The sequence below is a fragment of the Urocitellus parryii genome, chromosome 9, assembly GCF_045843805.1.
Source record: "Urocitellus parryii isolate mUroPar1 chromosome 9, mUroPar1.hap1, whole genome shotgun sequence".
In the NCBI taxonomy this organism is placed as follows: domain Eukaryota; kingdom Metazoa; phylum Chordata; class Mammalia; order Rodentia; family Sciuridae; genus Urocitellus; species Urocitellus parryii.
Genome location: NC_135539.1, coordinates 73,826,775 through 73,843,893, shown reverse-complemented (window position 1 = coordinate 73,843,893; position 17,119 = coordinate 73,826,775). Strand labels below are relative to the sequence as shown.

General features: G+C 39.3%; 1 protein-coding gene across 2 annotated transcripts in view; it reads right to left on the bottom strand.

Moving 5' to 3' along the window:
* Prkcq (protein kinase C theta) overlaps nucleotides 1–17,119 on the bottom strand; it is a 119,168-nt gene that overhangs the window by 27,079 nt on the left and 74,970 nt on the right. For both annotated transcript variants that reach the window (XM_026391827.2, XM_026391828.2), the window contains exons 13-14: nucleotides 2,502–2,593; nucleotides 743–805 (exon numbers count right to left, since the gene is read on the bottom strand). In XM_026391827.2, the coding sequence (XP_026247612.2) occupies nucleotides 743–805; nucleotides 2,502–2,593 (155 nt within the window). The remainder of the gene's footprint in view (nucleotides 1–742; nucleotides 806–2,501; nucleotides 2,594–17,119) is intronic.

Here is a 17,119-nt window from a genome sequence, read left to right as displayed (position 1 = left end):
GATTCCAGGTCATTATTGTGAGTCTGTCACAGAAGAGGTCCCTGTGCTGGTTTCCAGCAGCTCAGTCAGATCCTCATCAGTTTCTTTTTCTTGTTCCCCCAATCTAGAGCGAGTTGGAAATTGGACAACTGTGCTTTTGAAGATATGTATGTTAAATATGTGTCAGCTATGTTTTGAGAAAAGAAGTGAGAAGACAGTAGTACAATAGCTTTCATCTAAGGACTTTGGCAGCAGCAGAGTATGAAATGGTATTGTATAATGGAGGAATTTTGGATTCAGGAAAGAGGACAGGGAGGTGTTCTGCACAATTCTACGGGGTGTAGGATGGCAGGTTCTGTGTAAGAGTTCTGGAAAGAACGTCCTTCCCTGATCTCATAAGCATTGGTAGGTGACACAAAGCAAATGTGAACCAGATCAGGGGGTGCAAAGGCAACCAGTGAGGGAGAAAATAAGATGCTGGAGAGAAATCAGAGTAATGGAAGGAAATCAGAGAACAGGATGAAAGGGAGGAGAAGAGTAAGGTCCACAATAAAGGACAGAATAAGGCTAGGACCTTCATGTGTGGAGCCTGGAATTTCTTACTTGGTTGTTGGCAGATCAGCATCCATGTGTTCTGGGTGGAGAACTTTCTAATACAAAGGCACACTCCCCAGCCACGGCATAGCACCCAAGGGCAAAGATTAAATGAAAAGGGCCAGGAAATTGGATAGCTTAGTATTTGTTTCCATAATGCACAATTTACCTATAGACAATTCCTTTGGAATGAAGGAACTGCAGACCAAGGATGATTTCAGCAGCATAAAACCTGAGGGAAAAAGGGCAAAGGTTAAATGGCAATGTACTGACAGAACACAGCCAGCCCCCAACCCAGTCTGGTACCTATGTGCGGACAGTCCTTGACTAAATGGACTCATAATCTTGCTTAATTCTAATAAGGAAGATGCCATCCATTCTACACTTTGGAAATCCAGGACTCATGGTCTGCTAGCAGCATCAGCCTGGTGAGTATGAACCAGAGCTGATATCTTAAATTTGCCCGGCCTCCATCTGCAACTTGTTCTTATATTTTAAACTGCAATGCTCATGCTGCCATTTTTGGTTTTGCTAATAGAACTTACACAAACACTCAGTGTCATAGTGTATGATAATACAAAAATAATCTTCTCCTTAATTTTAAAACTTGCCTTGGAGCCCAAGGGCTGTCTGCAAGGCCATTCCCAACAGACCTGGCTGGTTTGCCTTCATATTTACAAAGTTGAGCCTGGGCAAGAAACATAGCCTGAGAGGTGGAAAGAGGATATTAGAAGATGCAAGTTGATAAGTTACTCTGCCTCTCACTGGTGGCAGACTTAAAGGAAATGAGTTTAAGCTTCTCTAGTGGGATTAAGCACAGATATGAGGGAGAGCTTCCTGGAAGTGAGACTTTCTGAGTTTTATGGAAGAGAGCAAAAGTCTCCCTCCTGGAAGATATTTAGGGCAAAACAGATCTACAGTTTGTGTCCTGGCCAGTTTCGTGTGTTACAGAGCTGGAGAGGACGGTGGACTGAGTGGATTGTTTCTAACACACAAAAATGACCAGTGATGTTACTGCTGCAGAGATCAGATAAATAACCATCTGAGGGGACTCTGCAGAGGGTTCCTGGAGGCAACAAGAGTGGCAAAGTGCTTCCCACTAGATTTGACAAAACAGCCACCACTCCTGCCAGGAGTTCTGCAGGAACTGGTGCATCAAGGTCTCTCTTTCAGCCCAATTCACCCTAAACCACTCAGAGTATTCAGGTGGAGGTGGGTGATAGATAATTGGGTATCAAGCAAAGAACATCAGCAAAGAAAGTTGACACACAGCTATTATTTAGAAATGAGCCCAACTGCACAGTTTACTTTTGCTTGAATGTCATAGTGTGTTTACCATGAAGGAAGTAGGACCCATGGGGGTTTGGTGCAGGCAGGTGCTGTGGAACTTAGTCCCATCAGGTAAACACACCTGCTCCATCTCACTTGCATCTAGAACTGTTTAATGCCAAAGAAGGGGAGGGCTTATTCTCAAGTAGAGTTAAATGCTTCTTCGAGTTTCTTCCTTCTCTTACCCTTGGAACCAATTGCCTTACCCCTTTCCACTGAGCCTCAGCTTAAAGTTTCATCCCTGGGGCCACCTTGCAGAATTGTGTTCCATTTGACCACCTTCTTTCTAAAGGACAAATATTTGCTTCTGTGATCCAGTATTTAGAAGCCTGATGAACTGGGGTGGCTACTTAAGAAACCAAGTAGTTCTTTTTATAACAGGGAGATATGCAATAAATTATCATGAATCCCAAGTTTGCAAACTGGGAAAACTGTTACCTGGTTTGATAATATTCCCAAAGGTTTACCTGGCTCTTGGATTCAGGTGTGCCAAGTGAGCAAGCAGGAAAGATACCACATGGGAAAAGCATTCTGTGGGCACTTAGTACACATGAACAAAGACTCCCCTCCCCACCCTAAACCCTTTATGGGGCTCTTACGTGGCTCTAGAAAGATCAAATTTGTGGCAACTTTGGATATGGTACATCAAGTCTCCTCCGTTGAGATACTCCATCACAAAAAAGAGGTTTTCCTAGGTGAAAAAAACACAATCCCAATTTAGTTTCTGGAAAAAATTAAGAAAATCAAGATGTCTTTTTAAAATGGATTAGATAATTTCAGAGGAATTAATTGCATCTTAAAATCGCTTATGAAAAGATTGTCAAGATGACTTAGCTGATCCATAGTTTCCAACCCTAGGGAGCCTGAGGAATCTGGTGGGATGTTGGGTAACATTTTCTGGAGGCTTGTGATGAGCTCTGATCTTGCTGATGGAGTGTGGTCAGCTGGACAACTAAACAGTGCTGAGCACTTAGTGAGTTCTGACCACATACTTACTGAAATGGACAATGCATGGTATGGTCAAATCTCTGACTCCAGGTGCAGGGTAGGAAAACATCCATTCATGTTAGGGTAGTCACTGAGTGTGTTCTATGGGGGAGCAAGATGGAAGGCGCATTCCTGCCTCATCCATCAAACATGAACCAGATCTCCAGGACCTCCAAATTGAGTTCCACCTATTCCTCTCCAGTCCAGACTTTGCTTATTGCAGAGCAAGCTGGTTCCTGGGTGTGTTGCTCCCAGCAGAGGACCCCATGCATGATAGAGGGACAGCAAGTCGGAATTATCAGAGATCACCAGGATTCCAACCAGTCTCTGCTCCTTCGACTACATAACACAATATTCCTTCAACAAAAATAGTCTGAGCTCTTTGAACATGCTGAATTTTCAAGTGTTCTTTAGAAACCCAGGATTAGCAACCAATGAAGTGTGGAGGCATTTGGTATATTCGTGCATGAATTTGCACCTAAAAACCACATGTGGGTGACTTTTAAACATAATTAACCTTTACAACTGGATGAGAGACTCACGGAGGCCATGGGGTCTATGTGAGGTCACAATGCAAATGGTATCCTGGTCACAGAGTGATATGAGCTGCTTGTCACTTGTTCTGAGGCTCGGTTTCCTCACAATGGGAAAAATTAAATATCGTGGCAATTATCTCAGGCAAGGCTAAGTGTCTGCATGCTTTTTCCAAAGCTGACCTTGGATCTACTTTCCTGGTTCCAGTAGGCTTTAACTACAACCCACTCTTATCTTTTGTGGGGAGGCCAAAATCATGAGAAGATATAAATCATAACATTGATATTTCAGACATGAGGAGTGTAATCATTTGCCTCATCTGCCTGAACCTGGTGTCCTTTTCCCGTAGCTCTTGACCCTCTAAGTACTTTGTAAATGGCTTCTAATCTATATCTTTTTAAAGCAAAAAACATACCCTGCCCTTGGACAAGCCACAGGGTGGCATCTTTATTTAAACGTTCAGGAGAACAAGGGGTTAAAACATTCAGGGAGAACATTTGTAACAGCGCTCAGGTGAAAGGTTTCTTCTCAGTGTTAGGATGCTTACAAATCCCAGTAGAAGTTGAATTTTCACAATTTATACACTGTTGATCTGGACCTGGAGAAAGTGGGTGCAGGGTTGTAAAGGGAAAAGTTCCACCCCATCCCACACACTCTGCACAGCATCCTGACCTGGTTTCATGCCCACATTAGACTCTGCACCCAGAGGTGAGCCTTGGGGAGTTGAAGCTGCTGTTAAAGAGAGTAGAAGATATCCTAGGGCTTGGCCAATCTTTACTACCGTAGGCTTGTGAGGAAGACTACATGGATGTAGTGATTATTAATTGAATAGTAATGTTGGTTGTTGGCATGTTGGCTGCCATGTTTAATTTTACCAAGAGATTTGATGGTTCCCCAACAAACCTTTCAAAGAAACCTGGTTCAGTTCTCATCTTGATATTAAGCCAAGGACAGTGCAAACTTCCATTGCTTATCTTCTCTCATTTGTGATGTCATTAGGTGTCAGTTTAACACTTTTGACTGGGTGAGTGACTGTCAAGTAAAACTTGGGTTTCTTAAAGTGGAGCAGGACTCCAGTCCCCACCTGGAGTCTAGCTTGGGGGGTGGGGCAGGATGGGGAGACCTTGCTCTTGTGTTTGGAAAGCTTGTGGGTCTGCTCATCCAAGAACTCTTGGGCCTACTTTGAGCCCAGTGCAATGTGCTCTGTGATGAAATTAGCAAAAATGCAGACACATAAGACCAGATAGTCCTGAGGTCTGGATTTTGAGAAATCACACTTTGAGGAATGCATAACTGTTTTAAAAGTCAAATCCAAAATCCCAGTCCTGAAAAGTAAATATAAACGTGATAGGTTCAAAATTCTGTTAATGGCTGCGGAAGAAGTGCTCAGAGCTGAAGGTAACTTGTAGCTGACCTGGACCCTGCAGAACTCCTGGGAAAACATCTGCCTGCTGGAAAACCTCTGGACTGACCTAGGCAGAACCAAACCAAGGAGAGTGAGACTCAGAGTGATTGGTGGGAACGTGGTGGTCTTTGTCCTTACTCAGAGCTGAGTTCAAATCCCATTTACTTGTGACTTTGGACAAATCACTTTTTCTGAGCCTCATCTCATTCACGAAATGGGGAAAATAATATTTCAACCCTCAAAGGGTTGTGTGAGTAGTAAATGAAATAATATATAATAGAAAATGGACTTACAGCATTCACTGGATAACTGGTAGCTGTTGTAATTAGAGGAAAATAAATGAAAAGCAGGTAAACACAAATAAAAACCCAGCAGCTATTTCCTGGAAAAAGGACATGAACAGTCCTTTGGCTCTTGAAATAAAGACGAAAACAGAGAATTCTATTTCTTTCTCCTTTGCTGTCTTTTGGGTTCTGTTCACTAGTTGAGGGAAAATGCAAAAAAGGCTGGTGAAAGGGAACTGTACTTAGTTCTGGGCAATTTTATGTGGCTACTTGCGGGGTGCCATGTTAGCCGATGCAAAAGATTCTTCCAGGTGGGTCAAACTGAAGTTGGGATGGAGGTGGGGGATGGGACCTACCTATCTGCCCCAGACTTTACTTTGCCAAAAATTCCTGGTGCAGCATTTACGGAGTGGAAATCCAAGTCTTGGAAGTAGGCTGTCACTAACTGGCTGTGTGATCCGCTAAACCAGCCTACCCCCCAGGGCCTCAGTTCCATCCTCTGGAAAGTGACACATATCTGTGGGACCCTTGACTAAATTCTCCATTAGTAACTGAAAGACTAAAGAACGTTTTATGGTTCTCTCATTTTCTTCTGGAAAAGATGAAATTAATAAACTGTGGCTGTTAAGCACATCACACCAAGGTAATAAAGTAGATATTGGTGAGAGAATTCTATGTTTGCAAAGTTCTAGGAGAGATGTTTCAGGAAAAAAAAACCCACATATTTGAAATATAATTAATCTGTTAAATCGTATTGTTCCAGGTGTGAGATACCTCTAAGAATTTAAATTGAGCAATAAATATATCACTTTTGAAATTCATGTTATGCTTTTAGAATTCTATTGTTTTGAGAAAAGTAATAGATGAATGATTAGAGCATTTGAAAAAAATAATATGTATTTTTTTCTCTCTACATACACGCACACATAACACACACACACAAATATGTATAGAGAGGATATGTAAGTCATAGATTATGATTTCCAACCTATTTTAATGCACCCATGTCGATTTTGTTGAAACATTGCAGAATTGAACACTTGGGACTTAATGGGTTAAGGACTACATATGAACCTTTTCTAAACCTTCCTCAAAGGAGGTAAGAATTACGGCTGGTTTCATTGTACCCACCTTCACCATCCCATGGAAGGTCATAAAACAAAGGTCAGAAGCCTTCCTCAGTTTGAACAGCCCCCTGTGCATGCTCACAGAGCTTGGATGTTGGTTGGGTGAAAATACCTCTGTGTCTACACAGGTATTTATGGTCCCAAGGATCCTGGACTGCTTGACATTTTAGTTAATCTCTGTGAGCAAAGGGTACAGGAGCAGAGTGGGTCAGGAGAGAAGGTGGCTTCAAGTTGGTGGCCACGGGGGTGGCAGGAGAACTTTTTGACTGGCTTTGGTATTTTGTTTCTGAAATGTCTCTCATTCTCTAAGAAAACTCAAGCCTGAAGGGAAAGAATGGGCACAAAGGAGTAGAACTTGATGAACTCTAAGATCCTTGCCTCAGTCTAAGCATTCTGAGTCTTGGTTTATTTCAGTGGCAAAACATAGCATTTTGTCGAGTGGTTCCTGGGACAAAGGAATTTTGCATTTTAGAGATTTCCTTGCTCAACCAGGACCCTGTGGGACCAAAACCACTCGGGTTCTTTTCAAGTCAAACACATCAATTTGTAAAGTGAGTTCAACCAGGACCCTGTGGGACCAAACACACTCAGGTTCTTGTCAAGTCAAACACATCAATTTGTAAAGCGAGTGTTCATGCCAGGTGTGGTGGTGCACTCCTGTAATCAATCCCAGTGACTCTGGAGGTTAAGGCAGGAGGATTGCAAGTTCAAGGCTTGCCTCAGCAACTTAGCAGGACCCTGTCATGAAATAAAAAATAAAACGAGCTGGGAGTGTAGCTCAGTGGTAAATCACCCCTAGGCTCAATCCCCAGTAACAACCAAGTCACGGAAAGTAAGCCTACGAGACTTAATATCATTCATGGTCTTTGGAGCAGATTCTCCAAATGTCCTTCCTTCATCTGCTGCTTTTATTAATCAAACAATAAAGCTGAGCTAGTGCCCTGTAGGTAAAGTTAAATCGGAGCTAGGATGTGACAGTATAATTACACGAGGGCTCATGGAAGGAGGGATTCATTGAAGATGCTTATGTGCTGTGGTCGGTAGGAGAGCTTCCGATGCACTATTCAATAGCATGAACCCACTTATCAACTTTCCATCGTACATTCTTTGCAAATGTACCCTGGGCATACGTGCTGCTCCATCAGGGAGGCCACAAAAGTGAGAGAGTCACAGGTACCCCTTGCTATGCTGTCATCTTCTGACAACCGCCTGAAGGCAATTATCAATGTGGATATTTTGTTGATAGATGGGTACTCAGACCTTTGTGGGTTTTTTAAAAAAATTTTCTTGTTGCTTTAAAAAAGTATTTATCATATCCATGCAAAATCATTTAAATAAAACAAACATTCGGTACCGTCAAAAATTCAAAATAGCTTACTGTTTTTGCAGAGAATTAAGTATATTTGTGTAAAGAGTACTGTATTTCCCAGACCTTCAACAAATATTGTTCAGGCCCTGGCTGATGGAGCTCTGTGTTCCTCATGTATTTATAAAAATTTAAGATATCACTTTGCAGGGATGTGTGATTCTGAAATTTAATTTCTTTTGTATTCATTTTCTTTGTTAGATATTTATATAAAATTTAGCAGTACCTCAGAAAACTTGGAATGGAATCACCATTTCACCCAGCTATCCCACTCCTTGGTTTATTCCCAAAGGACTTAAAATCAGCATACCACAGTGATGCAGCCACATCAATGTTTATAGCAGCTCAATTCACAAGAGCTAAACTATGGAACCAACCTAGGTGCCCTTCAACTGATGAATGGATAAAGAAAATGTGTTATATATACAAGACGGAATATTACTCAGCCTTAAAGAAGAATGAAATTATGACATTGGTAAATGGATGGAACTGGAGACCATTATACTAAGTGAAACAAGCCAATCCCAAAAGAACAAAGGCCAGATGTTTTCTCTGATATGCAGATGTTAATTCACAATTAGGGGGTGGGAAAAATAGATATACTTTGGACTAGGCACAGGGGAGTGAAGGAAGGGAAAGGGGTAGGTGGGTAGAAAGAAAGTAGAATGAATTGGACATTATTACCCTGTAAGTATATATGATTACATGATTCTAAATCATGTACAACCAGACAAATGAGCAATTATACTCCATTTATGTATAATGTGTCAAAATGCATTCTACTGTCATGTATAACTAATTTGAACAACAAAAAAAAACCTGTGATAAATCAACTTTAAAAAATTTACCAGTAAAAGTGATTTATTCAGCTAAAAAATGAAGAAAGGAGGTAAAAATTGTATATAAGAATTTAAAAACATTAAAATGGTTAGTTAATTCAGGAATTGGAAAAAAAATTCCAAACTATTTTCAAATAACATATTAGGTAGTCATGTCAGTCGTTTTCAGTACCAACTCGGGAGTTTGAGCAATTTTAACCCATGCTCTTGGTGACTGTCTTTGTGATTCCATCCTTCCTATGACCCTGTGAGGACACGGAAGGTAGGCTGTTGTTGGCATCTGAGGTGGGGATTCCCTGGGGTGCAGAGCTGCGGTGAAGGGTTACATTAGGTTCCTACCTCTACTTACCAAAGAGAAAGGTGCATGCATAATATCATAGTGATGTCCCCCAAAGAAAGGTTTTAGTTGAGGATTACAAACTGATGGGGCTGCCTTTCTGACATTGGCTCCTTTGTGCTTGTGAGAAAAGGGAGGGTTCTGTTGGGGCTGCCCAAGCCCAGGCTGGACAGGAACGTGTTCTGGCAGGGGCAGAGCTCCCACTGCTGGGGTAACGTGTGCACCGTGGTCTGTGGGGCACACTGCACGGCATCCAGGGCAGCTCACCTAAATGAGCCGCTGGTGCATACACTCCCTGTGTTATGGTGGCCCCACTAACACTTAATTTTGGTATCCTGGAAATTTAGGAGGCTGGAGCAATCTTGAATCTGGAGTGCTGTATTCTTTTCTTTCAATCTTTATTTATTGAGCTATGAGTTAAAATATCCTAGGAGAACAGGTTTATTTCCTTTTCATAAGGATATATTATTAAAAAAAAACCTAATAATAATTTGTGTACTTTTTATATCTAAATGTAGAGTATATGTGTGTGTGTGTGCTCGCCCGCACTTGAGGGAAAGGGGGAGAGAGGGCTCTCTTCAAGCCAGAAAACACATTCATTAGAATCTGTTTATATTTCTACTGTAAACTCTAATTAGTAAAATTTACTACCTTGTATAGATTCATTAGTATGTGTCAGAAGTGACGTGCCTGAATTTCTAGAAGTCTGTGCCTTGCCATAGGGACTTGGGCTCAGATGATATTTACTGGCTTAATTGTCCCATAGGATCTTCTTGCATTAACTAACAAATTAATTTTCTTTGCAAATAGTAGAATTCTATTTCATGAATTTTAAAATTGCTTTCCTTGATGTGGTCAAGTTAGTGGGGAGGCAGTACAGCAACATCCTGACTCCCCAAATTTGTAGCTATTGGACCTTAAGCTGTTCATTTATTCCCTTGAGCCCATCTCTTTTTTCTTATCTATAAATGGACACAATAACAACGTCTACTTTATAGATTGCCATTAAGATCAAATGAGTTAAAATATGCAACGTACCCAGAACATGGTGTAGCACAATGGCAATTGCTCTATAAACCTCAGATATTAATTGTGTTTCTGATTATGGTTATTACATATAATATTCACACAGATATATAGTGAGAAATGTGGAAAGTTCCAGGAACAGACTGAGTTTTAATGAAAAAGACGAATTTTCAGGAATATGGGTTTGTGAAAATGAACTTCTCTGTTTAATGTTTGAAACTTATTAAAATATCACTGCTTATGAATTGTCGATAAAAAAAGATGAAAGGAGATACTCAAAATCCTACCTCTGGGTGCCTTCAAATACTATAAGATTGATTCCTTTTAGAATACTTTCTGTACTTTTCAATATTTCAGTATATTTTGATGCTGTTTTAGAATTAGGGAAAATTTCAATGAATTGAAAATTTTCTAAAAATCTTAATGAATTTTAATAAATTCAATTTTAATGGAATATTTTTACTTTGACTTTTAAAAAATTATAAGCAAATGCTTACCCGCCCGCTCCCCCCCCCGCCCCCCGCCACAATGAGGTCTATGTTTAAATTATTCTATGTCTAAATGGCATAGATTCTCAACATTTGCAAACAGGGTTTGTGATTTTTGTTCAGATTAAGGTTACTGAACAGCAAATTCACAAAAGTAGGACAAGCTAGCTCTTTCTACCTGTCAATGTCAATGTCAAAGAAAGTTCAGAGGAGACTTTGGTTCATGGATAGGTAGGCATAAGTGTTGCCATCAGTGGGAGTGACCTGAAAACTTAGATCCAGGATTTGAAGTCAAGGAGGATGCTATCCTTTTTAGCTCACTTAGGTTGAAACATCACACTGAGACACTGTGAGGAAAACATGACCATGTATAGAGTAGCAGAGTCACCTAATCAGTTGTGAAACCAGAGTTTAAACATGTTTGGATTTAAAAATAATTTAAAAATTTCTGTTAATCAAATGAATGCAAATAGGGTAAGCCTTCCAAATATAATAAAAATAACAGAAAGATCTTTAAAGGGAAGATTAATTAAAATAAAAGTCTATGTTCACAGTCTGAAGAACCGATGACTAAAGACAAGACAGAAATGATAGATTTAACAACTTTAGTCCTATCATTCTCATGGGGACGGTGCTGCATACACACATATCAGTTAGAGAAGGTAAAGGTCCTAGAGCTGTCAAAATACATCAATATTTAAAAGTAAGATTGTGTTTTAGAGGAGACATAGCACATGTTGCGAATGAATATTCTAGAATTAGTAAAAGGGGAATTGAAAAGATAGACTTCAAAGTTAATTTAGCTTTACTGTGTTCTCCTTATAATAATTACATTTTTCAAATAAGAGAATGAGTGAAAGACCAGGAAAATACAGCTAGTCACATGTCAAATAACTAAGAGAATAGTTGCCAAATGTATCCAGGATAAATAAGAACTTTATAGCATTAAAGGAATTAGCTAATGATTTTATTAAACCAGCAATAATTAATTTTGAAAACACATGGAGGACTTGGAAAATATGATACAAATGAGGTCACCTCCTTCTCCAGAAAAATAAGGTGGATAAAGAATAATTGCAGTCATTTCTTTCTAGGTATCTTTTTTCTTCAAAGTTAGTGAACTAATAAATAATTTTTTTTTCATAAAAGAAGATTTTCAACCTCTGAAGAAGAAATAAAATTAGGATCTAAATATTCATTACAAAGCATCTAAGTAGATCAATGATAACCCTTTCAGAGTATCATCTGTCAAATGTATGTCACATAGGCCACAATGCCTAGGATTACAGAATGACTGTATGGAAGCTGGAGAAGAGACTTCAACTCTAGTTTGGGATGTGTTCTATGATAGTCAGTGGAAAGAGCTGGGAATTTCACCCTGAAGAACAAAGGGAGCTGTTGTGCATATCTAAAATTAAGTAAAGTAATCCATGTCAAATACTTAGCTCTGTGACTGGCATGTAGCAAGAATTCCTTTCCTGTTACCCTTTCTTACATGCATGGTTATTATCTTATCACAGAGGGAAGAAAAGCATTAAGTTCATCATAGTTGAAATAGGAACAGTCCAATCATTTTCAAGGTCTGGAGAGAGTTCCAAGGGACCCTGCACTATAGATCCAAGTGTCATAAATCAAGCTAACCAACTATTCAATTGCGTATGTTCCATGTTCCTATGTTTGTGCTCTTTCTTTCTCCCCTCTCCCTTTCCCCCCATATCTCTGTGTTGAGAAATGTTCGTTCTTAATAATTAAGGAAGTCAGTGACAGATTTAGGATTCCTCTAAGTTCAGAACCAGCTGAATGGCCACCTGGGAAAACTCCCTCCTGCTCATCTCCAGGTCAGAACCTAGGAAAACTTCCACATAGGCCTGGGGCCGTTTGGATGTGGAGTTCCAAGGTCCTGGAGTGTGGTTTAGGAATGGAGATAGGGTTAATGGGGGGATGATCCCTTGGCTACATAGAGAAGCATGTGGCTGTTGAAAGGCCACAGAGGATTCTACAGTGAGGGCCTTGGCAGCCTCCTCTTGCTGGGATCTGAGATATAAGACACCCAAAGGAGAATTCTCCAAATTAAACCAGTTGTGAGCTGGGTTTGGTGTTTGAGTCTCTTGAAATCTCAACTTTACTAATAATTTTGGATTGACTGTAGAAAAAAAGCACAGGACTGTGAGCAGCCAGGCATCTCGTCTTTTGGATCTCAATTTCCTTAGCTGTGAAATGAGGGAATCTGACCTACTAACCTCTACAACCCCTTTCTCCCCTAAAATTCTTTATCCATGAAGTCTGTCATAAAGAAAACAAATGAGTACGCCAAATTCAATTAGTTGTTATAAGAAAGATTGCTATACAAAATTACATATAAGAGGTTGTGAGGGGAATGGGAAAATAAACAAGGAGAGAAATGAATTACAGTAGATGGGGTAGAGAGAGAAGTTGTGAGGGAAGGGGAGGGGGGATAGTAGGGGATAGGAAAGGTAGCAGAATACAACAGTTACTAATAGGGCATTATGTAAAATTGTGGATGTGTAACCGATGTGATTCTGCAATCTGCATTTGGGGTAAAAATTGGGAGTTCATAACCCACTTCAATCTAATGTATGAAATATGATATGTCAAGAGCTTTGTAATGTTGTGAACAACCAATAAAAAAAAAGATGTAATAAGCAACAATAAGATGCACCTCAATAGGTGAATGAGTAAACAAACTGGCACATACACACCATGGAAGGTATGGAACCATGAGAAGACAGGAGATACCTTCCCTGTGTATTCCTAAGTGAAAGAAGCCAATCTGGAAATCCAATATGGCAACCCTTTGGTCTGGTTTCTTCCTGTGTTAAGGAAGACTTATCCCTTCAACCTGTGATCATCATCATCTGGAAGACAATCTGTATAACCACTGAATCTGCCTGTCCACCTCTCACTCCTTAACACTTTACCATCTGACACTTTCTGCTCCTCCCAAATTGCATGTTCAAAACTTTTGATCGTCAACTTCTTCATTCCATATACAGTGTTCTCTCTTTTGAAATTCTTTCCTCTCCTAGTTTCAATCATCTTTACTCTTTGGGTGTACCTCTTAGCTCCCTAAGTGATCCTCTCTGACACTATGCCCCCTGTTCTTCCTATTTCCCAAGGGTGGGATTTTTTTCCTTTGGTTTATACTTAAACATTTTTAGCAGGTTTATTCTCTCATATATTCAACTGAAGAAATGTATTTATTACTTCTTTGGGATGTGTACTGTAATCACCTCAAATAAAATGTGATCTTAGGTTTAATAAGGAACTGCATCTCTTACTGCCTATTTTATTTTATTATTATTATTTTGTGTGTGGTACTAGAAATTGGACCCAGGGCTTCATGCATGCTAGGCAAACACTCTACCATTAAGCTATATCCTTGGCCTTAAGTGCCCTATTTTAAGAACAAATTATTTATGGGAGAAGCCCATGTTCAACTGCTCTATGTTATTTATCATATGATAATTCCCCCGTCATGTATGATTGTGCTTTCTTTGGTTTCAGTTACCCCTGGTCAACTGTGTTCCAAAAATATTAAATGAAAAATTCCAGAAATAAACAATTAGTAAGTTTTAGATTGTGCGTTGTTCTGAGAAGCCTGAAAAAATCTTGTGCTTTTCTGTTCCATCCCACTTGTAATATGAACCATCCCTTTGTCCAGAGTGTGCAAGTGGTATATACTTATCCATTAGTTGCTTAGTAGCTTAGTTTTTTTTCTTTTCTTTTTCTTTTTTTGTTTGTATTGTGCTGGGGATCAAACACAGGGCCTTGTGCATTTGAGACAAGCACTCTACCAACCGAGCTATATCTCTATCCCCACTTAGTAGCTTAGAAAGCAATTATGGAGGAGATAGTTTTTGAGTGAGCTCTCAAAAGAGGATATGGGGTTAAGGGGGGATGACCCCTTGGCTATGTAGGGAGGTATATGGCTGGAGAAAGGCCCAAGATGATTCTACAGTGAAGGCCTTGGCAGAGGGAGAGTAGATTCAGATGAGAGGCACTTTCCTGCAAGACTCTCTGGAAGGACGTTTCAAAATGCACATGTCTGTGGGAAACTGGTGAAAATACTTATGGGGCTTTGGGAGGAAAACAGTTGACAAAGAAATAGATTGACAATAGGGGCCCATGAGTCATGAAGAAGCATTACAGAGTCACAGAAAGGTGAGAAGGTATCTATGAGTCTGAAAAGCAGGTGTGTAGGAAGCATGTGGCATGTCAGATGCACTGTTTTTTTTTTCTTATTAGCTAAAGAATTCTTAAATATTTGTCAATGCCCATCCTCTCCTATAATTTTGGACACAATACCTTAAGCAAACTTTGTAGGTTCAACATCAATTTACCATAAATTTTCTCTAATAATTTTAGTGAATTTACTATCGATCTCTCTGCTGAACCAGTTTCTTTGTGCTAGGAAGGGCATCTGACCCCCATTTAAGTGATTCACCATTTGTGAAATAACAATTTATGGGGGCACCTTAAAGAAGCTTATTAGTTGCTGCAAACAGGGACACCCAAAGAGTTCACTCATCTTAGCACAAGGGACAAGTCTTCTCAAGGATGTGGTTTGTGTGGTTTTTTCTTTTCCTTCCTAAAGTTGTGATAATTGCCAGGGCTTCTAACTCAATTGGAAGATTTATGGATGGAAGCATCTTTATAATCTTCAGAAGAGGCAGTCTTCTAAATCAATGCTTGAAATTAAACACCTGCTGGCAATCTTAGATGGATTTCTCTTTCAAATTATGGAAATACCAGAATGACATACTTAAAAAACAAACAAAAAAACAAACAAAAAACCCTATCAAATCAAAAGAGTTTTTCTTTATTTTAAATAATAGTATCTTAACAGCTAGTGTGGCACTTTCTCCTCAAAAGATGCAAACAGCTCTTGCAAGTGCTGTTTTTAACACTGTCCTTTTGAAGGCAATAAATAAATAAACAAATTAATAAATAAATAAGAGAAAGGGGGAGGGAGGGAGTGAGAAGGTGGGAGATGCTTAGCTAGCGGTCTTGTTCAAAGGGCCTTAACCTGAAGCCATAACTGGAAGTGAGGCCTAGTGAGTCCTATAAATAGAAAGTGAAACTCAAGTTTTTTTTTTTTTCTCATAAAAAAGAAGTTTCAAAGTACTATTGATGATGTTCAGCTGGCTCAGGTCAGCTGTGTGGGAGCCAGGGCGGTGGAGTCATGCAGTGGACATGAGCATTCTGCCACCCATAAAGGACATCTGCAAAACCCACGGTGGCTGTCACTCAAATTCATCCCAGGGAGGGACCCAGAGCTGTTCTCCTAGGACTGAAATCATCTTCTAGGTGTGAAATTATAACACCTCTTAAATTACAGTTTAGATTTGAAAATAGGCCTTTTGGAATTCAAAGGAGACACAAGTGAAGGCAGATCTCAGTTTACTTTTAACATGTAAGGAGAAATTACTTCCTTCAGATAAAAAAACACCAAACAAACAAAAAACCCAAAACAACAACAACAGACAAATCCTCACAGTGTTAGGGGCCATCTTTCCTTTCCAAACTAGATGTTGGAACTAAGCCTTCTTATTTGAAATGTTTTATCAGGAACAGATCAGAGATCTTTGGTTACTTGAATTATTGATCTTTCTTTTACTGTAGAATAATTAAAAAGAGGGGGGAAATTATCTTTCTTCGTGTTTCCTCTTCCTTGTAGGTGAACATTTAGTTACTACAAAGACACGTGTCACTGAGATACTCACACTGTGTGAATATCTGGACCAATATTTGGACACGGACAAATGATAAGATTGAGCGCTCTTCCCAGTGACTGCCAAGTGATCTTCGGCAAGTTTATTATTCTAAAGAGCTTCAGTTTTCTCATGGGTAAGATGGGAATACTAATATCTACTCTCTGGTGTGGGATTATCAGAATTAAATGAGATGCTATATTCAAAGTTCCTAGGAAACTATCTGGCACAAAATAGGGCCTCCATGAAAGGAGTCTTTATAAATTGTATTTTCTTTGTTTTAAAATATATGTTGAGCCAGGTGCAGTGGTGCATATCTGTAATTCCATTGATTTGGGAAGTTGAGGCAGGAGTATCATAAATTCAGTGCCAGACTCAAGCACTTAATGAGGCCCTAAGCAACTGAGCCAGACCCTGTCTCAAAGTAAAAAAATTATAAGGGGTGGGAATGTCAGTGGCAAAGCATCCCTGGGTTCAATCTCTGGTACCACAAAAAATAATAAACACAACAAATAAACAAACAAATAAAAATATATGTTGGCACAGAGATGGCTGGTTGTTACCTTTCTTAGAAAAAATATTCTGAATGGTAATGTGTTCAGCTAAAATATTTCGTTTTTCAACTTTCCTTGTAGCTGCAGAAGAGTCAAAGAGATGAAGCAGAAGTTTTTTGTAGGCTTTTTATAAGACAGAGAGAGAAAGAAAGAGAGAGGAAGAAAGAGACACTTCTATCTTATTTAAGACATTGTTACTAGAAGACAAATAAAATTTCTAATGGACACATATATTAATTCTGAAATTAGGAAATGGCTTATATACAGTTTAAAAATAATTTTGTTTACTAAGAAAACTAATAATGCATCTAATTATTAATAATATCTTAAAATCAAGAAAATAGAATATTATTTTTCCTAGTTAGGTAGATTTTTTTTCCACCTGCTTAGTAATTAGAATTAGGTAGGAAAAGTAAATAGTTTTATAATTTGACTTCCATATTGGTTTACAGTCTTGCCTTTTTTGGGGAAAACTATAGTAAGTCCCATAAAGAATTTGTTGAGTCAATTTAATGGTGACTTTTGAAAGAAATTTGTG